Source organism: Sparus aurata, chromosome 18, assembly GCF_900880675.1.
Source record: "Sparus aurata chromosome 18, fSpaAur1.1, whole genome shotgun sequence".
In the NCBI taxonomy this organism is placed as follows: Eukaryota; Metazoa; Chordata; class Actinopteri; order Spariformes; family Sparidae; genus Sparus; species Sparus aurata.
In genome coordinates, this window is record NC_044204.1 from 7780923 (window position 1) to 7807856 (window position 26934).

The 26934-nt window shown below is 41.2% G+C and overlaps 2 protein-coding genes across 3 annotated transcripts in view; one reads left to right on the forward strand and one right to left on the reverse strand.

Moving 5' to 3' along the window:
• Positions 1-873: 873 nt before the first annotated feature.
• nkx1.2lb (NK1 transcription factor related 2-like,b) lies at positions 874-9960 on the forward strand. Of its 2 annotated transcripts, none has more exons than XM_030395795.1 (3): positions 874-1829; positions 3173-3392; positions 8701-9960. In XM_030395795.1, the coding sequence occupies exons 1-3, from the start codon at positions 1515-1517 to the stop codon at positions 9447-9449; spliced, it is 1284 nt and encodes a 427-aa protein (XP_030251655.1). In that variant the 5' UTR covers positions 874-1514; the 3' UTR covers positions 9450-9960. The 2 variants fall into 2 exon arrangements, with proteins under 2 accessions (XP_030251655.1, XP_030251656.1); XM_030395796.1 differs by having other exon boundaries at positions 3233-3392.
• A 5216-nt stretch (positions 9961-15176) lies between these two features.
• uvssa (UV-stimulated scaffold protein A) overlaps positions 15177-26934 on the reverse strand; it is a 53218-nt gene continuing 41460 nt past the window's right edge. Inside the window, exons 11-15 of the mRNA XM_030397115.1 lie at positions 25694-25825; positions 25389-25572; positions 25170-25272; positions 20273-20447; positions 15177-15760 (exon numbers count right to left, since the gene is read on the reverse strand). Coding sequence (XP_030252975.1) covers positions 15667-15760; positions 20273-20447; positions 25170-25272; positions 25389-25572; positions 25694-25825 — 688 coding nt within the window. The 3' untranslated portion in view covers positions 15177-15666. The remainder of the gene's footprint in view (positions 15761-20272; positions 20448-25169; positions 25273-25388; positions 25573-25693; positions 25826-26934) is intronic.

Genomic DNA, 26934 nt, shown 5'->3' on the forward strand with positions numbered 1-26934 from the left:
GTCAGAACCTCCATCACTATTCCCCTCTCCTCTGTGGCTGAAAATGAGAGTCAACGGAATATTAAGTCCCAAGCATTTGAATAAACACGTCGTGTGTTAAATCAAAATCCAATTCTGTGGTCTATTATTTTCTGGCATGGTAATGACTGCCAATGATTAGGAATCAATATTTCACTGCAGTGGGGACATTACCGGCTTTATTCAGGTCGTAATTGAGTTTTGAGGAGAGGCCCTGCCCTGGAATCTGCATTAACGATAAGGGCTCCATGGATGCAAAGAAAGCTAGCGCAAGGCCACGAATCGACATCAGTTATAGCGCACGCCAGTTAACCTTGCAACACACGAACTACTGTAACTCTGCTACACACTAGTTGAAATTCGAGTTAATTAATATCAAGTTAATTCCAGCTATAACTAATAACTAACTGCGGTTACTGTTGTCAGCCTACCGGTACAACCGCATCTGCTACATTTAAGTTAATGTTTTTACCTGCTAGCATACAAAGCAGTTAATATCTCCTGTATACATATAAACAAAGAAACATCTTAATGTTTACAGGCTGGTTCCCGCTCTCTGCCTGTTTCTCCTCGTGCTCGGAAAGCGAACCGGCCGCACCGCTCCGCTCTGCGCGCACGGGCCGTGATAATGGTCTATTAGTGGAAGTAGGATTAATTTGTACCCAATTACAACCCCTTGAGTTGAAATGGAATGCATAAATAAGGAGGGAGACGGACGGACACACGCGCGCGCGCGTGTGGCTGAGTATATAATAGTGGGTCCTCAAGGGGCCGGCTAAAAACCGAAAAAAGGTGGGCTGCACGAGCTGCGGGAGTGAGAGAGGGAGAGAGAGAGAGAGAGAATACGGAGGAGAGAGAGGGCTTCACTTAACTAATGGGGAGAGAGGGACATAGCGTGAGAGAGGGCGCGAGCTAGTTTTAACTACCAGAGAGATAGATCAGCGCTCGTCCCGCCTTCAACTCCTGTCAGGCTCCGAGAGCGCGCACACCGGTGACCAAACAGAGCGCGCGAGGCTGGAGGTCGGGACGCCGAGCGCTGTTTATGTGTGTGTGCCACCACGAAATAACGGCGCCGTGCAAGACAGACAGACATTAGATCACCGGAGACGTTGTGTTGCCGCGGCGGATGCGGAGGATGACGGGAAAAGAGCCAGGGAGAAAAAGACAGGGAGAAGAAGTTTAAACCTTGACGGGACTGCGTCCGGTAGCCCAGTTCAAGCCCCTCATCAGTCCAGACTCCCACCTATGGAAAAGTTTAACGGGCTGAAAACATATTCTCAGACTGGATTTTGATGGGACTCATGACCCAGCCTGCGCTGTGCACTTACTATTTTAACATGAATATCATGCAGTCCCTGTAGAACTGCTTGGACTGAATCTTTTGTATTTTGGATTTTTTTTGTTTGTTTTTTTTTTTTGTTTGTTTTGTTTGTTTGTTTTTTCCGTTCCTGCATTTTATTCGGATTCTTCATATATGGGAAAGGGAGAGTAAAGTGATGAACCGGGACAGAGCGGTACCAGGACCCGGAGCGGACGGGGTCCAGACCGTGATAAGCCGGGACAGAGCCGTAGCAGGGCCCATGGCGGACGCGGTCCTTCCCGTGATGAGTCGGGACAGAGCGGAACCGGCTCCCGGCGGGGAAGGGGTCCAAACCGTGGTGGGCCCGGACAGCGGAGACATGCTGGACGGAGGTGCTGCCGGGGAGAAGCGGCTCTTCTCCAACGCGGTGGCCGGAGGCAGGGATGCTCAAGCCATGGAGAACCGCTCGGAACCCCCGCCGACGAACCCAGTGTTAGCCCCGCCACAGCAGGTAGATGGGCCCAAACTTTATGGAGTTTCTGTGGATAAAGTGTGTAGCATAGTTGTCGCAGCAAATAGTGCCACAGTAGACTTAGCCTATTGACGAAGGAGAAAGGGTGTAAATAAAAATCACGTTGAATCTCGGGACATGACTCACCAGGAACAGAAAGTAAATCCGTTAGATGTGCATGAAAATAAAAGTATATTTAGGTGGACAGAGTTGGCATGAAAAGTAGTCGGAAAGTGGGACTGCAGCGTCACCAGAGTGCGCAAATTAAAGACCAAAAATGAACTTTGACTATGCGAAAGAAAAGACATTGAAATAGAGCGGGTGGAGCGGCGTTTAGGATGTTTTTATGTGTGTTTGTTTGGCTTTTATGATTATGTTGATGGTAGTTTCGTGTTACCGTGTAAAACGGCTTGTGGGCTCGCGTTGTCATGTTGTGGCTGTCCGATTTGAGCAGGCAAATGAGGACTTAATTAAGATGCAGCAGTAAAATTAGCAGCCAATTTGCTGCGATAATGTTATGGGAAACAATAAAAATAAACCAGATACCATCAAATGCGTTTCCATTAAAGCTCGGAGGGAAATAGACTTCTTTCTGCAAACTTGCGCATGAATCTATAAAAATCGAATGAAAACATGAGAATTTTACACAGTCAGATGAATGTGATTTGATATGAATTACAGCATGTCACCATGATTTTGTGTCTGCATTTAATAGAATTAATTGTTAGCTAAACGAAACAGTATTAAGCCTAGTTTAAAAAAAGTTTTAAAAAAAACTCTACTAAAAAGTAAAACTTATAGTCCTCGAGAAATCCCTCATATTTATGGAAAAAGATTACATTTCATTATCGTAGATTGGTTTATTATGACCTTTTCTGTAACTTAAATAAAGGACTATTCATCTTAATCACAGATCTGATCATGGTATTGTGTGATTATTCTTATCGTCAGATGTTAATAGGCCTCTGGCTGCTACCTGCATGCTCCATCGGATTATTCAGGGAGAAACAATATTATTAATGTCGGATTATTCATGTCGACATGCTCCAGACTGGCCTCATTAAAAATGAATGATCCTAATCAGGATGTAGTGCAGGAGAAAACCGCACTGAGCCACAGCACCACCTTTTATCTGCTCAATACAGTTGGTCACCTTTTTGGCTTCACATAAATCTTCAGGATATAAAATTCAGTTTACAAATATGCATAATATGGTAAACAAGGTATACGCATAGGTCACACGGTGAAACTGATGTAATTTATGTTTTTGAATTTTTATCAACACACGGCTCATAATTCTGGTAAAAATGTAAAAATAATTAATAATCTTGATTATTTCCCAGGGCCCTACCGGGCACCGGACCACCTCGTTCTCCGTACTGGACATCCTGGACCCCAACAAGTTCACGAGCAGTCGGCGACTCCAGCAGCAGCACGCGAGCCAGCGCAGCGAGCGCGAGCTGAGCGCGTACGGAGCGGAGAACCGGAGAGGAGGGACGGGGGAGCGCGAGCCCAGCCTGGAGGCCAGTAAAGGCTGCTACGCTGCTGAGGAATACCAGAACAGTGAGTCTGAGTTTACATGGAATTAACCTCCCTTGAATCCCCTTTATGTTCTCCTTCATTTTAGGCCGTTCGTTTGTTTTCTTTTTAGTTTGCTTTGTTTTGCTTCCAGTGATCCCAGATTGTCTTTAAACATCAGTTTAATCGGCGGATCTCAAGGCGTTTATTCAGGCTGTGTTTTTTTTATTAATTCGTTTAAATTACAAAATCATATGAAGGCTATTTTTAATATAATTTTTGTTCTCTTTTTTTTTTTTACCAACCACATCCTATTAAAGTGAAAATAACGTGGATTGTTTTAGCTCGCCTTTATACATTTAGCGTATTTTTTTCTTCTGATACAAGTATAGGCTATATTTCGGATAGCCGTTTTGTGTGCGTTATTTTGATTTGGTATGACTTTCGATAACCCATTCTTTGCGTTTTTATCTTATCCCGATTTTCTGCGCTGGAATGATCAGTTCGGCAACTTTTCATTGTCTCTGAGTGGAATTTCGAGTTTTCAAAACCTGCGAGACTAATGTGGCATACAGAAAGCTGTTTTAAGACCAAATAAGGAGAATCTTGTGAAGTCTGAAGGGTCAAACGGTGGTATTGTAGTTGGAGTGGCGACGTTTATAACCCAGTTTTTTTCTAGAATCATAAAAAAATAGAATTATAGAGAGGAGCTGTAGTGTCTAGAAGAAAAAAGGTACGAAGTAATTGGCCACGTGCGTGTGTGTCTGTGTACGTGCGTTGCGTGCGTGCGTGAGTGTGTGTGATCGGTATTATAAATTGATGAATATCTGTTTCAAATAGCAGCCTACACTGTCCGTGAGTGAGCCTCTATTCAAACCCATTAGCTCCGATCAACACCGTTTCCTCTATTTGATATTATACTGGTCCCTTTCTATTAAATCACAAGCCGGGATCAAACTTTGTTTTCCTCAATTTTCTCTATTATTATTTTTCTTGCGTTTTTATCAACCTTTTTTAAAAAAATATTTTTTCATTTATTCTTCATCTGTTTTTCTTTCTTGTATTTATTATTTAATCTCTAGATCTAGTTTTGCCATTTGCTGTCCTCTGATAATTACATAGCACTCCTGTAGCCTCTAAAAAAACATATTTTCCCTCCACTGCACAGGTTTGTACCTAAATGAAAAACGGAATTTATTGAGATTCAGACGAATAATCCAGTGAATCTTTCTGTAACATTTAAATGTAAGCTACATCTATTAATCTCCTGCCTCCTACCCTTTACAAAAAAAAAACAAAATTATATATATAATTTAAGATATGCTGATTATTATAGTTTCTAAATGTAATGTAATTCACTCAGACCCTTGCTATATTGATAACATTAAATAGGCTATAAATACTTTTGTGATATATTCTAAGATGAATGCACTTTATGTAAGTATATTAAAAAGATAATTAATTTGGACAATTTCTGTCCAGATTTCTGTATTTCTGATTAAAATGCTGTCACATACATTAATATATGTAACAATTAATTTATGTTTGAGCACAAAACTAAACTCGTTTTTTTTATGCACAGAACAAGCAAGTCTAATTGAAATAGTATGTGAGATGGAATTTTTTTTAATATGCCAAACATATATATATATAATATTTCTGTTTCAAAATCTTTAAGAGCCTTACGTGTTTACTGTTTTCAATTGAAGTGAGGGCTTTTAAATTTCTATTGTGTCAGTTGGCCAACTGAACCAGGAAGTTTCATTAATTTATCTTTTTTTTCTTGTTGTAGTCAAAAATACATGACACACACTCACAATGGATTTTTCAGGGGACAGCAGGTGTATTTTTTGGAGATAGAAACTGACTCATTAAAAGTCACAGATTTCCTACATTTTTGTTCTTTTACTTTAATATGTTCATGTTATATTCTCTTGGATTTTTTAAAAAAAATCTTTAAAAAACATTTTGTTAAGTGTTTCATAACATTGTAGATGTGAGCACTGAGCAAGGTTGGATTACCAACTGGACTGAACGGATAACCTCTCTGCCCCTCAACTGCCCACTGTGTGACTAGTAGTTTTCTTCAGGGCCTAATTGAATTTCACGTTTTCAGTAATACAATTTATATATATATATATATATATATATATATATATATATATATATATATATATATATATATATAGATATATATCTCAGAATACAACAGAAGACACACCGCAGAAGGACAAGCTGCTGACCTGATGGTTAACGCAAAAGGATACTAGGGGGAGGCCCCACTGTTCATTCAGCCCTGGTGCTCATTAGAGTATCTGTTATTTTAGATCCCTCCTCCTAATAACATGATTCAGCCGCCAATTGACAGATCTCCAAGTGTTTGCCTCTTAATAACTCATAGAGAATGGTATTTTCAATAGGCACTTTGACTTGTTACATAATTCGTTCTGCTGGAACTCTTTTGAAAGTTTTAATGATTTGCATTGAAATGATCAAATTAGACAGTAAGGCAGCACAGGCCTCAGTGAGTTTTATTGCGGCTGATTGTTGTTCACATTACCATACTACCAAGTTAATTTCCATCATTAGTTTATTTTAATCCTACTTTTATATTTTGATGTCTTGTGAAGTTACTTTTCAGTCAACCCAGTTTTTAATTCATTAGTGTTATTTTACAGTTAGTTGCCATATATTGTAAACTACATCACACCAGGACAAAGGTGGTTGACACATTGTCACCTGCGAGCCTTAAAAACGGCTCAGACTACAGAGAAGTGGGCTGATTTAACTGCGATTCAACCCTCTCGACAATAGGAGGAGAAATCCGGTCAGAGAGCCTAGTCAGTCCAGAAGGTTGGCCTAGAATATCCGGTAATTTGAAGGATGTGCAAATTCAGTCTTAAACTGCGCTCAGACTCCGGGCCTTTTAAAATCCTGACCAACTGTGAAATCGGGTTGCATGAAGCACATAATAATAAGGATGATGTGCAAAACAATCGGTCACTTTTCCATAAATCATGACACTTGTTACAGTTGTACAGTTTGGGACCCTGACCATTTTCAGATATGGAGCCACTGCAAAAATGTCCTGTGGCAGCCATGGCGACCATTATACTTTCCATCATGACTGAATTATGGATTTTGCATCATATCTCCCTAATCAAACATGATAACACAGAAAAGGTTATGTCTACCCATATGTTTTGATGGTACAGGATAACACTGACATTTACAATTACACTGAAATAACAAATTACAATGATGGTTACAATATACTACATCATAAATTGTTCAGTTGGTGAATTATGTTCCATTGTGAGAAAGAAACCACAGACCATCTTGTAATGGAAACACACCAGCCAAAATGCCCATTGATTGTTGAACAGTTTATAGTGTTGTATACAGTATTATTGTAATCCTTGACCATCGAACATAAGGGTAGATATGAACTTTTCTGTGTTATCATGTTTGGCTCAGGAGATATGATGCAAAATACATAACTCAGTTATGGAGTAAAATGGCTGCCATGTCCAGCATGTTTTTGCGATGTCTCCATCTCTGAAAATGTTCAGCCCCCAAAGTGTACAACTGCACCACGTTTCTTGCTTTTATGAAAACAATTCACCTCAAATTTGGCGCAACATTATTTTCAAGTCTTGTGTGTACAGGTTTGAGAGACGAGAACATCTGTGAAGATTTTCCTTATGTGCATGATGCAGCCCAATTTCACAGTCCCTCAGGATTTTTACAGTAACTTAAGTCTGAGCCAAGCCTTAAAGTAATAATCTTGAAGATTTTAATGTAAATAAATATCTGTTAAATCAGTCAAGTATCTATTACTGAATGAGGTAACACAATGATGATTGAGCCTATGGCCCACTGATGAAAGCCTTAGCATTTGCTGTCATACCAGTGAGGCAAGTGACGTAAATGACGCAAGTGATACGTTCACCCCGCAGTGCTTGGTGGTTTGCATCATAATTACCTAATAGCCTAATGTTAGACAATGAATAAGTATGTACTTGGGTACTTGAGTTGGGCCGATGAACACTGTCAGCCATCATTCATTGCTGATGGCTGACAGCAATGGACTACTAATCCCTGACCACTGTAACATGATGATAATATGACTCTCCCCACCAGAGAGTACAATTAAGTGGCGTGTCCCCTATGACTTGCCGTGGGGCAAGAGCTGTTGTTGTTTGTGATATGTGGAAAGAGGAAATTAAAAGAAGTATGTTGCTGCTCAGTGCACTAACATTACATCTCCATGTCCTGTTTTTTTTATTTTCTTATTAAACCAGCTCAGTTAGGTGAAAAACCAAGACACAGTTTTCGTTGCTTAGCTTTCTTGGCGAGTCAGCCAACGTTGTTGTATGCATGTGAGGCTGAACAAAGCTAAGTTACAGACATGTGGTGCGGTGACAAGTGCACTTTTAAACCTGGCACAGGGATACGGGAGATAGTCCCCACTGCAGGGTGAGACAGTTGGAGATTCATGTCAGAGTAACGTTGGGAAACAAGGGTGGCCAACTTGGTGAGCTAATACACAACTGCTGCCTTACGACAACACTGAGGGGACATGCTGCCTCAAATTCGTAAACAACGATGTCGTCATCCATCACAATGTTACACCGTAGACATTGCCATATGCCAATTCAGCAGACATCGCCCAACCCTATGTAAATAACTTTACTTTCATAGCAACCTTTTATATTCAATAATTATTTAGTTAATACTTTTATATTCAATAAATAGTTAGTGTTATATTTACTGTCTCAGAAGACATTGGATCTCTGGGAAGCAGTGAGGTCCAAAAATACACCTGCAATCGCAGCTTCCAGAAATCTTAGAGATTGCTAGTTTAAGGAGCTTAAAACATGCCAAAGGTCCTCGGATCACTGTATGGCAGTTTCATCTGTTGTAATTCTATTTGGCAAATAACACCACTATAGTGCATGCATTCCAAGTTTGAGGAAGATTGGCTGAAAGGTTCTCAGGATATGCAAATAACGTACAGAAAAACAGACGGAGAATCTTTGCTTTACAGTCAGATAATATAACATCTCAACAGTATTTAATATAAGATATACATTTATCAGATTATATCTTTGTGAAGCCATCCAACAATTTCCACATAAATGTGTGTTTGTTCAACACAGGTCATTTCAAGTAGTTTAAGCAGTAGTTTTTTGGAGGCCAGAATACAGTGGTCATTAGAAGAACTGCAGTCCAACACATACACATGTGAATACTGCAGAGAATTGACATCAAAAGTTGCTTCATGCAGTTACATTCTGATCATGTAGTAGAAGTTATTTTAACACTGTCTTTGTTGTGTGTATATTTCCAGAGGAAGGCTATGTATACAGAAGCCCAGATGAGGATGACTACCACAGATCCGGTACCCCGGACTCAGAGGCTCCAGATGGGCCCTATAGCAGTGAAGAGAGCAGCTCAGCTCTGCCCAGCAATGGAGACACAAATCTGGGTCAACACAGCCACGACCTCGGCAGAGACACCGCAAGCCCTGTAGGAGGCCCTGCAGGCCAGATTACCAATGGCCAGACCAATGGGGGCCAGGGCCAACAGGGTAAACCTAAGAGGAAGCGCTCTGGCTCGGACTCCAAGTCGGGAAAGCCCCGCAGAGCCCGGACTGCCTTTACCTACGAGCAGCTGGTGGCACTGGAAAACAAGTTCAAGTCAACGCGCTACCTGTCAGTGTGTGAGCGGCTCAACCTGGCTCTGTCGCTCTCTCTCACTGAGACCCAGGTCAAGATCTGGTTCCAGAACCGCCGGACCAAGTGGAAGAAACAGAATCCTGGAGCTGACACCTCCGCCCCGACTGGTGCAGGATCAGGAGGAGTGGGGGGAGCAGGAGGTGTGGGAGGAGCAGGAGGCCTGGGGAGCCTCAGCCCTCTCAGTCCGTCCCCTCCGATCAGCGGGCACCTGGCCATGCACGCTGGCTACGCTAGCCATCATCATCCCCCTGCTGGCAGCCTGGTCCAACTGCCTTTCCTCACCGCCAGCCACGTCCTGTCCCCCTTCATGCTGGGGACACAGAGCTATGCTGCACCTGCATTCTACAGCACACACCTGTAGACACACAAACTCACGCACAAGCACAAACACACACACACACACACACACACACACACACACACACACACACACTTAGAACTCTGAGCCCAGAGAGACTGAACTATCCCAGTGTATGAATAGACTGCAACACAGCAGACTGACAACAAACAGGTTTCAGCTCTGCTCTCATTTTTACTACCAACATTTGAAGGCTTTAATTTCAATGGATTATTTTGATAGAATGTGAATATCTACCAGAAACTGTACATAAATCTATGTTCTAGCGCCCTACTCCGAATGCTGTTTTAAACTACGTAATAGACAAATAGTTGATTTCTTCATTAAAAAAAAAACAAACTGTATGAATATTGAATGTTTATTTATGACTTAAGGAATGGCTTGATCTATTGTCAGTACCGTGTAACTCAGCTGTGATTGTTTTCATCTGTTATTTATTGAATTTCTTCACAGTTTCCATAAAATTCTTGAATGTCCTGAATCCTCAGCTCAAAATGATATCGTCCTTTGATATTAAAATGATGACAAACACTGAAAATATCCCTGTGAACTTATTCTCATGGAGCAGTCTGATGTATAGGACATCATGGTGACTCAGTGCGTCTCCTCTCCTTGCTTCAAACTCAAGCGGCCAGCTGTGGCCTCTCTGTGTTTTTTTGTTTCCACATTTTTGGAGCGTCACAACGCCCACAAAGTGGCTCGTTTGACTGTCATAATTTGGGCCATTAGGTCCAATAAAATTTGGAAAATCTAGAAGAGCCGCATGATTCAATTATTTTATCCCATTCAAATTAGACGGCATGGGTCAGCAGAACGCTCTAGTGTGCACGCTCTATGGGCAACACAACACAGGAGATCCAGGTTTTTGTATCGGCTTCATTTGCCCCTGAGCAGCTTTGATAGGAATGGACAGGGCTCCGTCTCCACGGCTGTGTCCAGACATCATTAAGTTTTCTTGGGCTGCACCTAAATGGCAGGATTTCAGTGCGATTGTAAGACTTGCGGACTTTGCAGACATGTTGGAAGGACGCCGCAAGTCTTACCCTGCATTTCAATAGCCATCCTACTTTACTATTTAGTATGCTGTAAAAAGGTTTACTATGTCTATATACGAAGTATGCCAAATGCAGTATGCCAAAAATATACCAGGATGTCCTACTACATCCGGTCCCATTTTGCATTATGCAAGTCTGCATACTTTTCTGGCTATTCTGACAATCCTCTGTGCAGTGGAAGATATGTCATGCAAATATAAACAAAGACTAGAGAGCACAATCATTTGACAGCTCCCTGACAGATGATTTGACAGAATGACAGACACTGCAATGACTGATGAAAGTATGTGTACCACAGTACTAGTGTAAGTACTATGTTCTTTGTTCAAACTGTTCATTCTAAGGCTGCCACTGATATAGGACTAAGAGGGTCAAATCTGAAAGCACACTTTCGCGATGAAGTAGTTGGCTCGTCCAAGATCAACCAGTCCTGCGCAGAATCAATCAGCGGCAAACGTCACACAATGCGTGCCAGTTCACTTGTGTTCAACTTCATCCTGACTTGCTCTGACGTTATGCACACTTGGGCAACGGTAATCTCACGAAATGAGGCGGCTGAACTTCTTTTAGCCAGGCGCTACAGCTGCTCTGCAAGACCCATGGCATGATGGGAAACACCAGACTGTTCCCTGATCTAACAGCTGATTGGTTTAGATGTTGACTCAACTATATGACGTTTTATAGAAACTTTTTATTTTTACTGAATTGTAGAGATTTCAATCTTAGTTGTCTGATTTTCAGGGCTAGGCTATTCTGTTAATGGAAAACATGCTGTGTGGACAATGTGGATACTAAATAGCCCACATTCATTTTATAAACAGCACACCATAAATAGTTGTTAGCATTTGACAAATTTAAATTGGCCTGTAAAAACAATACAAAAACTTGGGGTTGGTGGGATGTGAGGATTAAAATGTCAAACCCAAACAAACCCTGACAGATCAATAATGAAAACTATTGTCTTGCATTTATTTCCTTTGTGTTTGACTTTATGTATTCCATTTATTAATTAGTCTGATTGGGAAAGGTCTGCTTAGAGGGTTTATAATCAGCAGCAAACCAATATGAAGCTGATTTACATGAGAATTTACGTGAAAAGGAAATTGATCCATGAACAATCACAGATCACCAGTGTAGAGTTTCAATTGGCCGTGGTGTCACAACAACTGAAGACCGTATACATACTGATAAATGTGTCTGACAACATTAAAATCAATGGGACTCAGATCTAACAGGATCTGAGTATTTCTGGAATTACAGACTAAAGTCTGCTGTCCAACTTGATGCCCGCTTTTTGGCTCTGCCCCCTGCTGCTGTCACCTGGTCTCATCTGCTAATCCACAACATCATAATTGAGAAATATTTAGAAGTATAGTGTTACTTGTGTGTAATTTTGTAAAAATAAAACTGGGTGTAAAGGAGGGAAAAGAAAGGTAATAGTAAATCAAAAACTAGTTTGTTTACAACAAAGAAAAACACTACTCAACAAAGATAGCTCTTGTCAGAAGAGAACTGTGTAGGCTGTAGCTCAGTCTCTGTGGCTCCTGTACATCACAGCTGCCCAGCCCACTGCCACCAGCAGCACTGTTTTGCTATAGCAAAATGCATTTTATTATTGTAGTTTTAAGGTCTATGAGTGGCATAGGTTTGTCTTGCAGTCTCAGGCGCTACCGTCCGACATAATGAAAATGAACACATTGCTGTGTGTAGTCTTCAACCTTGCTGGATGAGCCATGGACTTCTTAGCATTTACTAAACACATTCCAGATCCAGAGGAGATGCTGCGCAATCCAGCTTCTCATCTCCGCAGAAGTGAGGACTACCCTCAAAGAAAAACAATCAGTCGTCGAACAGACGCTTTCTTTGTCCATCGATTTTGCTGTTTCCTTCCTCCTCAATGCCAGGAACAGCCACCATCAGACTGCTCATAGGATGCTACACAGTGGGGGTTCAAGACCAGTTTTAATAGGGGGGCCAGGTTGGGGCCGGCTTTTTTGTAAGGGGGCACATACAACCCAGAAAAAAAAACAAATCCCTCATTCAGACAAAGCAGTGTTTACAATTTCAGCAATTTTGATTGGGTAGTAAACTGCTGAGACACTTTATTTCTGCCTTTCCCTTCAGAACAAAATCATTGCAAGAAATCTTTCATTGTGTTATTAATGCAGACTCCCTGTCAGGGGGGCCACAGGGGGGTCCAGACTCAGAGTTACAGGGGCACTGGCCCCTGTTGGCCCCCCCCCCCCCCCTAGAACCGCCCTTGATGCTACAGCAGCTAACACCATATCAGTGGTGATAAACAGGATTAACAAGGCTCAATAGGAGTGTTAATTTGAAGAAAAAAGGTATCTAAAAAAAAAAAACAATTTGAAATGGAAAGTTTTGATCTTGAATTATAAAAAGATCAAAACATTTTTTTAAAATTTAAAAATGTGGGTTAGAAAAATTAGGAATATTCTTGGCAGTTCTTTATTTAGAGTTTAATGAATCATAATGCATTATTTATATTCTTTTGGAAAAATATTATTTCTAATTTTCACTTATATATAATTTCATATTTAAGTTCTTATTTTTTTCAGATTCAGATCTTCTTTTCACTTTTGAATAGTTTTGGCACTGATCTGGCATGGGGGTCAGGGCGTCAACTGAGAAGGGAGTGGGACTGTGAGTGACAACATTATAAAAAAGGCTCAACTATGATGCTCTCAGGAAATGTGGATGCTTTCAGAAATATGACTCAATGCTTTCTATACACTGTATTCATCCTGTTAGCAGTGAATTAAGTGATGTGCAGGACAAACTGACATTTAACATGTTGTTTTATACCATTCTTGGCAATTATCAATATAGAAGAGCAGTAAAATATGTCAGATTGTGAAGTTGAACAGCTACATTCTAAAGAATTATGTTTCTAATTTCCACATAAGACGTCACAGTCTTATGAATGTTGCAGTCCTTTAGACTTTAAAGTATTGTACTGGTTTAAGACCATAGATCTCTGATCTAAGTGACTCTAAGGAAGAGGAAGGTATTTCTCGTTACTGGCTACATAAACCAGTGCAGAACCCACATGGTGAGGGTAGCCTCACAAATCAGTTACTCGCATGCCACAAAACAAACCTGGACTGAATGAGTCGCACCTTGGAGAGACAATCCATGCTGAGCTGGAACAAGAGCTGGAAAATATCTTGAAACAAGAACCAGAGATAAATATTGAGTATTAACTTGACATGGACCAACTGCAGCCTGAAATTGACCAAGAGATACCTCAGGTAGCCATCGAGGTGGAGGAAGCCCAAGAACCTCATCCTGTCCATCGTGTCCCCCTGAGGCAGTCCACCCAAAAAAGACGACCTGGCCATATGTTCACTTATCCATCCCTTGGCCAACCAGTTTACCGGCTACATCCCCCAATGAATGCTGTCGATGACCAGCCAATGCATTGTACTCACCTATTTTACCCCTATCCCCATCCCCAAACCTTCCAGTCCCAAGCCATCACCCCATACCCATAACCCTCGCTACCTGTCACATACCAATGTATTGTTTCTGAACTACTGAAATAAAGACAATTACATTCACACACACAAAATACACAAACAGAAACACTGATATACACTTTTCATATCGGATTCATACTTGATATTTCATTGCTGTTTTGAGGGGGTTAAAATATACAAACACCCCACAAAAATACTGCTTCGCTTCATAACATGCACTGAGATGGTTTTCATGAAATCTGAATCTTTGGGGTTTGAGTCGTATAGGTCAAGTGTCAGGGGCCAATTCTTCTTTGTAGGGGAGTGTGTGGTACACTCAAAATGTGTAAACACTTCTGTACTTTTGGTAATATTGTTAATCATTATTTTAAGCCTTTATTTTTTGATAATTATAAAAACAAACACTTGTATTATGCCTAAGAACCAAACTGATTCTTTCCACAAACAATATGAGAGGAAGCCTTAGTTCATGAGGAAAGAGAAGAGCTGAAATAATGAGCGTAGTAGATGTTGGGCCCAGGTTCCTTACTGCAAGGGTATCTGCCCTCTCCCCAGAGGAAAATTGGGAAGAATACAGTGAAAACCACCAATAATGACCCCTTAAGTAAAACTAAATGTAGTGCAAGTGTATTGAGGTTTGCTGATGGACTTGAGTGTTTTATTAATGAGTTTAAAATAGTGTAGGAATGAAAAACTGCTTTCATCATTAATGGCGGCCCACGCGCTGCCCACGACTTAATTTGTATAAGATGTTTACATTGTATAGCGGTTCAACTCATTAACATGGTCATGTACACTGCTAACTATTTCATTTGATGCTGGAGCCCTGAACATTTGACATATATGTTGATATTTTATTATTTACTTGGATGTTTCTAAGATTTATGAAGAAGTTTAATGCAGAAAAGCATGAAGTTAAAACTTAAGGTTCAAACTGAATTTTGTGAATTGCTGTTTTGAATGAGGAAGCTTTCACTATCTGACATGTTAGATGTTTTTGTAAGAACAGTTTCATACTGCAGTCTGTTGGTTTTAAAGGATTGGTATGTAATTTGATACTGCCCAGTGTGTTTATATCGATTATAGAGTTGAACTCTTGTTTGAGTATTTTAAGCTCATTAAGTGGAGGACAGGACAAAGACAAAAGCACTGCAGAGGAAAGACTAACAGTTTAGTTCTTGAAAAAAACTTTTTAATTGGCATCATGTTCATTCATAGCAAAAAACACAAAACAAATATAAACCAAAACACTGAACTACAGAATGCTAGAAAAATGTGTAAATATTGTGTCAGTAGTAAATGGTGAAAACTGGACTTGGCTGATAGAAAGGCAATATCAAAATGAAAATGGAAGGTTTTATTTTCTGGGCGCTGGTCATTTTCCATTAAGTGTGTCAGAAGCTGCACATGTAGTCAGAAGAAGCAGAACACATCTTTCAGAAGAATGTGTGAACCTCTGGTGAATGATCACATCTTAAACAAGCAATCATTCCAAATACATCAGTGTTCAACGTTTGATTGTTATTCCAATCATGTTAATCACATCATACACAGTGTGTGCACAATCAATAAATTAAAATCTTTTCTGCTCTCAGTGCGAGTGCAAGTCTTACAGAAAAACAGTCCATCTCCATTCACTTGAAGGAATGTAAAGCTGTCTGAAGGTCAGTTAAGAGCATAGTTGAACTGGTTGGAGAACTTTTCATGTTTTCTTCCGTCAGCTTTACTCATCACCTGAGCTACTCTGCGCACGGTGCTCCTGGAAGAAAGGACAGAACAGAAATCATTACAGATTGTATTGTACACACATTAAATGGATAATTGGTTGATGAACATTTATCTAATTAGCTGAATATGTTACTGAAGAAATTTGACTGTTAGATATTTTCAAGGTGGACTACAAATATCCAACCCCAGTGTTCTCCAGATGTGAGTGACACCGTAAAGCTCCACTAGAGTTGCTGATCACATGGACAAAGAAAAAGCCCTCATCTGTGGTCAGATGAAACAAACTGAGTTGTTTGGCGCAAACGAGCAGCAATATGTTCGTCGGAGAGAAGGTGAGGCCTTTAACCCCAAGAACACCATACCTACTGTCAAGCATGGTGGTTATAGTATTATGCTGTGGGACTGTTTTGCTGCCAGTGGATCTGATGCTCTAAAGAATGTAAATGGAATGGTGAAGGAGGAGGACTATCTCCAAATTTTTCAGGAAAACCTAAAATCATCAGCCAAAAGATTTGGTCTTGGGTGCAGTTGGGTGTTCCAACAGGAAAATGATGAAAACATACATCGAAAGTGATGAAGGAATGGCTAAATCAGGCTAGAATTTAGGTTTAGAATGGCCTTCCTAAATCCTGACTTGAACCCCATAAAGAATGTGTGAACTGTGCTGAAGAAACAAGTTTGGATCAGAATGCCAAGAAATTTAGTTGAACTGCACAGATTCTGTCAAGAGGAGTGGGTAAAAGCTCAGTCACAGTCCTGCTATGGATGGCTGTCAAAAGCGCTAAATTGAAGTGAAAATGGTCAAGGGACATTTAACCAAATATAAGGATTACTCTACACTACTCACAATAAGTTAGGGATATTGTGAGAGACTCAGTGGATTTCATACATACGGTGTTTGTTTCACTTCAGAGAGTTTTGGGATAGGGAGGCAATTGTATTGGGGTGATAGACATACCTCATTTTGTGTTTTCCATGTAATGGTCTCACTGTGTACAGTGTGCCTTACATATTGGGGCCAATACCAAAAAACTAAAAGACAACCCTTTTCAATGTGGCATCAATTTCAACATTCTGTGGGTATAAAAAGCTGGTATTGTCAGCCAGTCATTCCAAGTTCTTCATTCAAACAGCCATGAACACACAACGTCACTTAACGGACGAGCAGCGCCACCTGGCCATAGCGTGCCTTCGGGTCGCTGGCAGGCAGTCAGATGTTGCTCGTGAACTTGGTGTGTCTCAAAGTGTCATCAGCAGACTTGCATCAAGACACAGAACTACTGGCAGAGTTCGTGACAGACCCAGGAGTGAAGCCCCACGAGTGACAGACCACAACGATGACCAGTACCGAAGGACCTATGCACTCAGACACCGTTATGCAACTGCCACACAGCTGCGGGCCCAGTCACGAGATGTGAGGGGTACTAGGGTTTCCAGACAAACCATTCCAAACCGACTCCACCGCTTTGGCTTGAATGCCAGACGACCGTTGCAGGTGACTCCACTGACACCAAGACACCGCCTTGAACGTTTGCAGTGGGCACAAGACCATGTGACCTGGACAATGCAGCAGTGGTCTACCGTCCTGTTCACTGACGAGTGTCAGGTCACCTTGCACAGAAATGATGGTCGTCAGCGTTGCTGGAGAAGGCGAGGTAGGCGATACGCCAAGGTCAACATGGTCCCCAGGGTTCCCTTTGGTGGAGGAGGTGCAACAGTCTGGGCAGGCATCACCAGTCAGCGCAAAACAGATTTGGTTATTGTAGATGGCTCAGTCACTGCACGCTCTTACCTCAGAGACATCATAGAACCCATCATCATCCCCCAATTCCGCCAGCACACCCCCAACTTTCTGTTCATGGATGATAATGCTCCACCACATCGTGCCAGAATTGTCACAGCTCGACTTCAGGAAGTCGGAGTGCCTCATATGGTATGGCCAGCAATGTCCCCTGACCTGAACCCCATAGAGCACGTCTGGGACCAGCTGAAGCAGAGACTGGATGATCGTACCCCACCCCATGTGACCTGGCAGAACTGTGTGTAGCACTTGTGGAGGAGTGGAACGCATTGCCTCAGAACAACATCATGAGGCTAGCAAGGAGCATGAGACGTCGCTGTCAAGATGTCATTGCGGCAAATGGTGGAAACACCCGCTACTGACATTGTCAATCCTTGTTATTGTCTAAATTTTTGGGGTAATAAATATTAAACTAATGAAAATGGTGTTTCTTCTCATTCATTATTAGTAATATCAAAGGGAACTTTTACTTATTTCATTAAAATTCAGACCAAATAGTCAAAGCACTCATGTAAATAACAATATCCCTAACTTACTGTGAGTAGTGTATATATATTGCTGACCCAGCAGATTTGGTCACATGTGTGACAAAGTAGTAGAGTGTTACACTCATTCAGCAAGAAAGAGAGCAGAAGAAATCACAAGAACTCAAGTCTGTCATGATACACACTGCCCGGCCAAAAAAACAGTCAGCACCAGAATTTAACTAATCAAACCGGTTAGAGCATTCCATTGGATAATTAAGGCAGTACATATGTTTTACCTCGCAACAAGTTATTTAACCTTATTGCAGTGAGTAGCTTTTCATTTCTAAAACCACCATGTCAGGAGACATATCCTGTGGTTGTGGAAAGGATGTTACACTAGCCCCATTCACACTGCCCTTTGAGCGCGTGGATCCTGCACCAATTCTACACATCATCCTCTGAGTGAAAGTCTCAGATGCGGTGAGGGGCGAAATTTCACTCCGGGAGGTATTATCAGAGGAGCAGCATTGGCGAACCGAGCCTATGTTAATGGATAAGCCGGTGGAATGGAGCGGGGGCGTGACAGTCTAATGGTGTTCACAGTAAATGCATAATTCACTCAACAAAATAAAAAGGAATGTCCCACAAAACAAAGTTACATGACCAAACAATGGTAATGAAGTAACTGGCTGTGTCTTTGGCAACTATGCAGTTATACGTGGAGAAGTGTCGCCTGTCCTACCTACTCTTCGTCACATTTCTGCCCGAAAAAAACAGCATCTGTCCCGACAGAAAACTCCTTTCACTATTGTGTTGTTGTAGTTACTGTCTTGAAAAAAAAATCCCTGCAGTGGTCAGCCCTCCTACTGAGACTTCAGTGAACTTTCCCCAAAAAAACAGCCTCCCTCCCCGCGAGTGAGAGAGTCAGACAGCGTCCTGTTTACTGATGATGATTATGTAATTATGTAATTTAGAGCGGAAAACATATCTTTGTCACTTTCCAGGATGTTTGGTGGGTCAGGATCTCAACCATAACACATTATAACAGCATCCATATGATTATAAACAGTTAGCGGGTACATGTTTAAAATAACAGGTAGACCTCACGGCTATGTTTAATAGTAGAAGTTTGAGCATTTCCCTACGCACAATGTGAAGCAAACTCAAGGGACTTAACAGCTGTGTAGCCTTAAGAAAACCACTTATTAGAGAGGCTAATCAGGAAAGAAAGGCTTCAATTTGCTTGGGAGCATAAAGACTGGACTCTGGAGCGATGGAAAAAGGTCATGTGGTCTGATGTATCCAGATTTACCCTGTTCCAGGGTAATCATCAGGGTAAGGAGAGAGGTGGATGAAGTGATGCACCCATTGTCCCTAGTACAAGCCCGTGGGGGCAGTGTTATGATCTGGGGTTGCTGCAGTTGGTCAGGTCTAGCTTCAGCAACGTTATGTGCGCAAAAAATAAGGTTAGCTGACTACCTCAATATACTGAATGACCAGGTTTTTCCATGAATGGATGACACGGGCATATTTCAAGCTGACAATGCCACGATTCATCAGGCTCAAATTGTGAAAGCCTAGGTTAGGGCTAACCCTAGTCCTTTGTTCTTTACAAGTGTATGTTAACTTTTGACCGAGACTGCGCTATACTTCTTCAAGTGGCAATTACATGAATGCCAGGACCCAAGGTTCCGTTGTCTGCTTCACTTTGTGAAGATAAAAGTTCAAATCAATGACAATGTCACTGTCACAATTTTAAAAGAGCACTCCGCTGATTTTAAACAGTCTGGAAAAATACCTGATGACTTATTTTAAGATAGGTTTAGGACTTCAAATAATTGACAGAAAACCTGCATTTTAACATAATTAAAGATGATGGCTGAAAAAGATAACATACTACTTACAGTGAGGGATTCTCAAATACACATGGCAAACTCAGGTGAGCACCAACACACACACAACACACAGAAAGTTTGGAGACAAAGAGGAGGAAGGCCTCATCCAGGCCTCTATTTATAGAGTGGGAGGAACAGTAGGGGGTGCTTGCACCACGATTCCATTTGGTCTCCTTGTCACGAGCAACTGACATGAGGGGAAACAAACCTACAGTTTCTAACAAGGGCATTCCACAATCAGGGAGTGTCAAAAACAAACATTGAATGATGTTACTGAAATGCATTTTGGGAATTGTGGATTTCAGTGCCTCTGGGCACTGAGTCTATGGGCTAAAAAGGTCTGAATATCTTAGAAGAAGGAAGTACAGGAAGTGACATACTTGTTAAATACTTTTTTCTCCAGCCTGGAGCGGGCTGTGTTGGCAGTCTGTTTCACATCACTGAGGTTGGGGAATTTCTTCTTCTTCCCTTTCCCTTTTTTATGCACCCTGTCAGAACCCAGGTCTTCTCCTGTTGCAGCCTCAATGTCTCGCATCAGCTCTGCATCACGCCAGTCTACAACACAAAGAAAAGAATCGTTTAAGTGAGAAGAAGCAAGGTGAAATTTTCCTATACCAGATACTTACTATGGTTTCTGGAAATTGGCACAAGATCATATTTAACTGTAGGTATATACAAAGCTCAGGGGTCGTCATGTTGGGAAGCTTGGTCACAATTCTGTCAGTCACCAGTCAGCCTGTGTTATTATACCCAGGCCTGAATGTCATATTTGAGCATGCGCTATGATACCAGATAAGCTTGCGTTTAGCCAGCTTTACTTTGAAAGCATTCCAAAGCTTTCCAGCGTCTGTTGCAACAGAGCTGTGCTGGACGGGTGACACCAATCTGAGATGTTTTGGAAGCAGAAACAGAAAACTTGCTCAAAGAGAAGTCTTGTTTTACACTCTTGTGAGATGCAAGTTGTTAGAGGAACACAATGGTGGAAACATGATTCAGAGTTTGAGGTGGAGGTGGAGTTTAATTGGAGGAACTGCCAGCGAGAACATATTATAAAAGTTATGGCTAAATATTTAAGTTATTGTGATCATCTACATGAGGCAACAACTGCCTCAACTTGCCTCTTGCGAGATTTCAGAGTTAGACTTTACCTTGTGACCACATGAGTCTTGTCTTATTATTTAACATAAAGATCTCTCTCGATAGGAATGGTTTCTATAATGTTATTAGACTCTTAGAATAACAACCTCAGCCTGTCGGGAACTTTTAGTGGACATAACTTTGATGATCTGCTTTGGCCCAATGGATTATTTTGCCGCCATTGGCGCCGTGTTGTTGCTGTTACCTGAGGTGATGAACTGGACCCAGTCCAAAACTTTTGATTAGTATGAACAATTTATGTACAAAAAAGAAGAATATATCGAGCCCAGGTTTAAAAGTAATGGAATTCCCCTTCAATTTTTCCCTGAGATCTGGCTCCACATCAAAGATGGTAATTTAAATATGGAGCAAAGAGATTTTTACTTTTATTTACTTGAAGTAAATGTGTGATTAATAAAAGAATCACTACTTTTATAAAACTACTGAAAAAAAATCAACATTATCTGCCAAACTGAACACAGGGCAATGACAAAGAGAAAATTCAGACTGAAGCACACAATAGAGAGGAAAGTCAAGAAGCCATGCAACAGTTTGCTAAAACTGATTTTGTATTTACTTTTAACATAAAGTCTTGTTAATGATAAGTGTAATGAAGTAATTACAGCTGATAACATAAATGAGCTCATACTGCACAGTTTTACAGAGCATAAATCACAAACTGTGACGTATAGGCTCATTTGGATCCAATTCTGGTGTTAATGAAAAGTGTAATGTCATAATTCTAGGCGATAAAGTAAAAGTGGCTGTAATGCAGAGTAATTGTGGTCCACACAAAGAGACAATTCTAGTTAATGGTGTAGTGTGTTGGAATGAGAGATAAACCAGCAGTAATGCTAAGTAATTGCACTGTGATTATGATGGGTTTGAAGCTGTGCTCTGCACTCTGTCAAAACACTGACCCCAGCTCAGTGTGTGCATTTGTTGGGGTGGGGGGGTGCCGGGGTGGGGGGAGGGCGGGGGTATTGAAAAGCAGCTGGTGTATTTAGGAGAATAATTGCAGCTGAAAGAGGAGCAGCTGCATTTGCATTGTGTGTCTGGGTGCGTGTCCTCTATTACTTTGATCTTGTGCTCTTAGGACTTTGAGAGAAAAGGAAAGTGAAAATTTAAGAATAAAAAGATGGATGAAAAAAAGATGGAAAAAAATGTATGAAAATGTATCATTTATGAAAATGATGATGACAAAAAAAGAAAGGAAAGAAAGAAGTAGACAGCAAAGAGAAAAAGATAGTCCTCTGAATTTAATCAGTGTTGCAGCAGGGCTCTTTCCTCTGTCAACACCTCTCAACCCCTCCAGATGGGTGGGTGGGTGTGTGTGTGTGTGTGTGTGTGTGTGTATATGTGCATGTGCATAGGGACAGGGGCCAGGCCACACACGCACATATCCACAAAGGCATCTGGGGTCTCTGGTTATTCAGACGTCTCTCAGCTATGCACTAAGCACAAGGACCCAGGATGTGTGTGTGACAGAGAGACTGAATCCAGAGTGAAGTGGAGCGTCAATCCAGTCTGTCAGTGAGCTGCTTGGACTCCTACGTTTGGTATTACTGTCTGTGTGTTTGATTCAGAATCCGTCAACACGCTTTTAAATTCTAGTTAAGATAAGAGAGCAGTAAAGGTAAACACGAAAAATCCAGGAAAATCCTGTGATTGTGGAAGTCCAGGTATTTTCTACCTCCAGGATTCTATGTATATTATGACTACTCCAGTACCACAGATTAGTACCGCCAATTACAAGAGAAGACGGATTAGTAGCACTTTTCAGATACTGATGAAGGAAAACAGGACAGCGGCTTGCACCAGACTGTACTTTGTTTTAGAGTTAATTAAAAAGGCAATAAAACTTGCCTTTGGTAAAAGAGAGAAACTTGAATTTGGAAGTTTCTTTTTGTTTCTGTTTATTCTTGTTCGTAAGGAAAAAAGGTGTGAAAAATATCACATTTCTTTCTCTTTTTCTAATTAATAGACTAAGTGGCCCTTCTACTAAGTAGTACTAGTGTAAAGACCACATTCCTACGCAGCCATGAGCTTCCTTTGATGGATTTCACCACCTGCTTCTTTTCCTCTGTCAGTGAGCAGCTTCATCAGGAGGTTCATGCTATCCCCCAGATGCAGTACTGACTCCACTAGGAGTGACTAGCTTAGTAACAATGACTAGATCCCCCACCAGCTTCCTACCCACTGTGTTCAATTAACCACAGTGGAAGCTCCTCTGCTAGGACCTTTTTGTTTTGTTGCTTTGCATTTGCTATAAAGCTGTGTTTATAATGTGCAGTCATTAAAACAATACAGGCTTTTAACAAACCCTATGAGGTTTACCTTTTCAAATCATGTCCAATACACTGAATTTACCACAGGTGGACACCAGTCAAGGTGGAGAAACTTCTAATCGGTTACTCTAACTCATTCATAAGAGTGAATGAGAAGAGTGAGAAGCACAATGCAGACTATACGTCACTTAACTGCCACTAGGATCTGACCTGTTTTTTATGCTATCTAATGTCCTTTTAAGTACAGTATTAAGGTACTTGTATGCCGATAATCAGTCTATCCCTTCTAGAAAGCACTCTGAGTGGTGACATACATAGTGAAATTATTCTGGTGTGAAAACGGAAACACACTCCTCAAAGAAATTACTTAATCATCACAGTATAAAACAAATATCTGAAGGAGAAAAATCATTCCTTTGAGGACAATAATATAAACATTACGAGAAGACACATGGTTTGAAAGGGGAGTAAAGAAATCCATCTACATAAAACTGGAACAACTGTCTTTGAACAGAGGTCAGCTGAGACATTACTTATCACCCACCTACAATGCAGTTATGAGTTTCCTCCCCAGACCGCTTAACAACCACTCACACCTGGACTCAATTAGCCTTAGCAACCCACATGAAGGTCGGTTAAGTCACATGTGGCCCTAACAACTCCGAAACGCAGAGCTCACAGGTGTCCTTAACAACTCTATAAGGACACTCCCACACAGAGTTTACAAGTCTGCAACTCCCCTCCAGTTAGTTTGAACTGAAGAAGCCTCTTGGATGAGAGGTGAAACACCTTCAATAAACTAAAACACGTCCACTATAGGCACTGAGAAAAAAAAGTTAGTCACACTTCAGGGATATCAATCTGTCTATCTAGGAAGTACAAATGATTGTGAATTAATTTCACCTGCTTTGGAGCAAATAAAGGTGATAACAGGTGCAATGGAGAGGCAAAAGCAAGACAACCACCAAACAGGAATGGTTTTGCATTCATTTGGTGGCCATATACAATTGCACTCTCCTTATCCTTCTGACTGATCCTTCTCTAGTTTGAGGGTGGCATGAGGGCCCGGCATCCTCCAGTGGGACCTGTACTCACAGCCCAGCACCGTGCAGCTCGACTGGCATTTCCTGATTTTTAACTTAATATTTCCTAATGAGCAGATGTATGATTTAAGTATTCCCTTAATTTTTCATCCATCTATCAGAGCCAGCTCACGTCAACATGATTTCTGAGGAAAACTATGGCTAGTAAACAATGGCTAGTAAAAAAAAAAACAAGCATTTGACTCAAGGTCCACTTGCTACAGCAGTTATTCTTCCACTGTTTTTCCCAGTGCGTTTCAGGGTCATCCTCAGGTTGCTCACTGAGCTAGCCAATATTGATAAAATCTCCAGGAAAAAGCACATAAGTCGAAGTTGAGTTACAGAGATTTTTTTTGTTTCCTATGTCAAACATGAACTTCCACCAGTATTTCTCTGTATTATGTCAAGGTAATAATAATTAGTTACTTTCATAAGAGTGCAGTATTATCTGATCCAATGGAAAGAAAAATACTTCTTAAGTTTACAATTGCATAATTATGTGTGTTTTTGCAGCATCAGTGTTCCCTTAATATATGTGCTTTAGCATGCTGTACTTCTATATACAGTGTTCCTACAGCTATTGTTGTTCCTTGTCATGCAGTTACTTTTGGCTATCGATGTGTGTTTGCACACACTGTCCACCACAGAACCATGGCAACATATTTAGGAAGCATGTTTGGATGCAGTCTCTTAAAGGGTCAAGGAAGATTTCAGTTCCAGTTAAGAGTGTCCAGGAATGGTCAGTGTGCATGTGAGTGTTCAACCCTTACCAGGTTGCTGCTCTCTCTTCCTCCTCTCCTCTCTCAATTGGTCCTCCTGCCTGATGGGTCGACCCTCGTCGTCTCGAGGAATGACCCGACCATGGAAAGGACACTGGAGGACACGCGTGCACGTACACACACACACACACACACACACACACACACACAGTATGGCAAACAGAAGGACTCAGACATGCCTCTAGTGTCACTTTGTGTTTATCCTGTTACCTTGAGGCGGTCCTGTCTCTGACACAAGCTTCCATTGTCCAATGGAGCTCTGCAGTAATGGCTGACAGGAATGAATCTTCCAGGGAAGGAGATGTATCTACTCTTGCTCTCTGCCAAGAGCTCCTTGTTCTCCACCTCCACATCTCCCTCAGCGTGAAACCAGAACTGATGCTGAGAGGCCGACCTGCACAAGAATAAAACAAAACAAAAAATTGTTCTACACAGCATGTAGACACACAGTGTGTGTGTGTGTGTGTGTGTGTGTGTGTGCGTGCGTGTGCGTGTGCGTGTGTTGTGTTTTTTACTTGACGATCTTGCCAGCATTGGGCTGCTCCTGGCCCCAGTAGTACAGGTCCAAACCAAAAGGAACCACAGGAGCATCAGCAGCCTTCTGGTCTGAACTAGGCTGTTGTGAACTGGGAGCTGAGGAGCTGCAGCTGGAGGACAGACATGTAGAGGGAGAGTTCAGCCATTAGGGGGTCAACCCATGGGGCCTATATTAATGCATGCTCCCAGAGGTCAATTCTCTTTTGGCAACATCAAGGGGTAACATCATCTATCTCTAATGATGCTGTAGAGATCTGTATGATAAATATCAAGCACTCTCAACCAACATCATCACACTCAATTAATTTCACAATTAAATTGAATTTGTGGGACTTTTTTTACCTTGGTATGGAAACTTCAGCTAGTTTGAAATGTAAATGTCTTAGAATTTTACTTAACTTATTCTATGAGGCTACATAATCAACTACATCAAAAAGTCAGTTTTGGTATTACAATTTCTCAGTGCTGCATTTGACACAGTTGACAATTAAATATTGACTGACAGACTGTAAGGGGATGGGACTCTCTGATATCAATATTGATAGTTTCAAGAGTTAGGGAATGCTTTGTGTCAATTGGTAGTCCTCCATCTTAGATCCCGATGTCTATTCTCAGGCTAACATCTACAGTAGTGGTCAAAAGTTTAAATACACTTGTATAGAACATGAATGAAGTACATGTGTATTGAACATGTGCTTCATCTTCTGGCTGATGATTTTAGGTTTTCTGAAGAATTCATCGAGCTCTAAGGTGCCCTATCTGGAGAGAGTGCTTCTTTCTTGCGCAGCAGCCTCTCAGCCCATGGCAATGCAAAACATGCTTGACAGTGGACACTGACATCTCCCAGCAGCTTCTTATTCATTGCATACTTGTTTTTTCGTTGATTCTTGACCATCCTGCTCAAACTTCTCTCAGCAGCAGTTTGCATTTCTTTCTGATCATGGCAGTGAGACAGCTGTACCATGTTCTTTATACTTACAATTGTTTGCACAGTTGAAGTTGGGACCTGTCACTGCTTTGTAATGGCCCAGAGTGACTCCAAGAGTTGTTCAAATCAATAATGAGCTCTTTCAGATCCCATTTTTTCCATTGTAGTGTTGTGGCTGAGTCTAATCATAATTACTAACAAGAAGATAAGCGGCCATGCTACAAAGCAACTTTCTATAATCACCAAAATTGGTCATTTAATTTGTTGTATGTATATCTTTGGCCCAGCAGA

Bases quoted from the DNA above. Each gene is read 5' to 3' on its own strand.
- nkx1.2lb (XM_030395795.1), top strand. From the start codon at position 1,515: ATGAACCGGGACAGAGCGGTACCAGGACCCGGAGCGGACGGGGTCCAG. The intron at 1,830-3,172 runs GTAGATGGGCCC...ATTATTTCCCAG, and splicing joins TGTTAGCCCCGCCACAGCAG to GGCCCTACCGGGCACCGGAC. The intron at 3,393-8,700 runs GTGAGTCTGAGT...GTATATTTCCAG, and splicing joins TGCTGAGGAATACCAGAACA to AGGAAGGCTATGTATACAGA.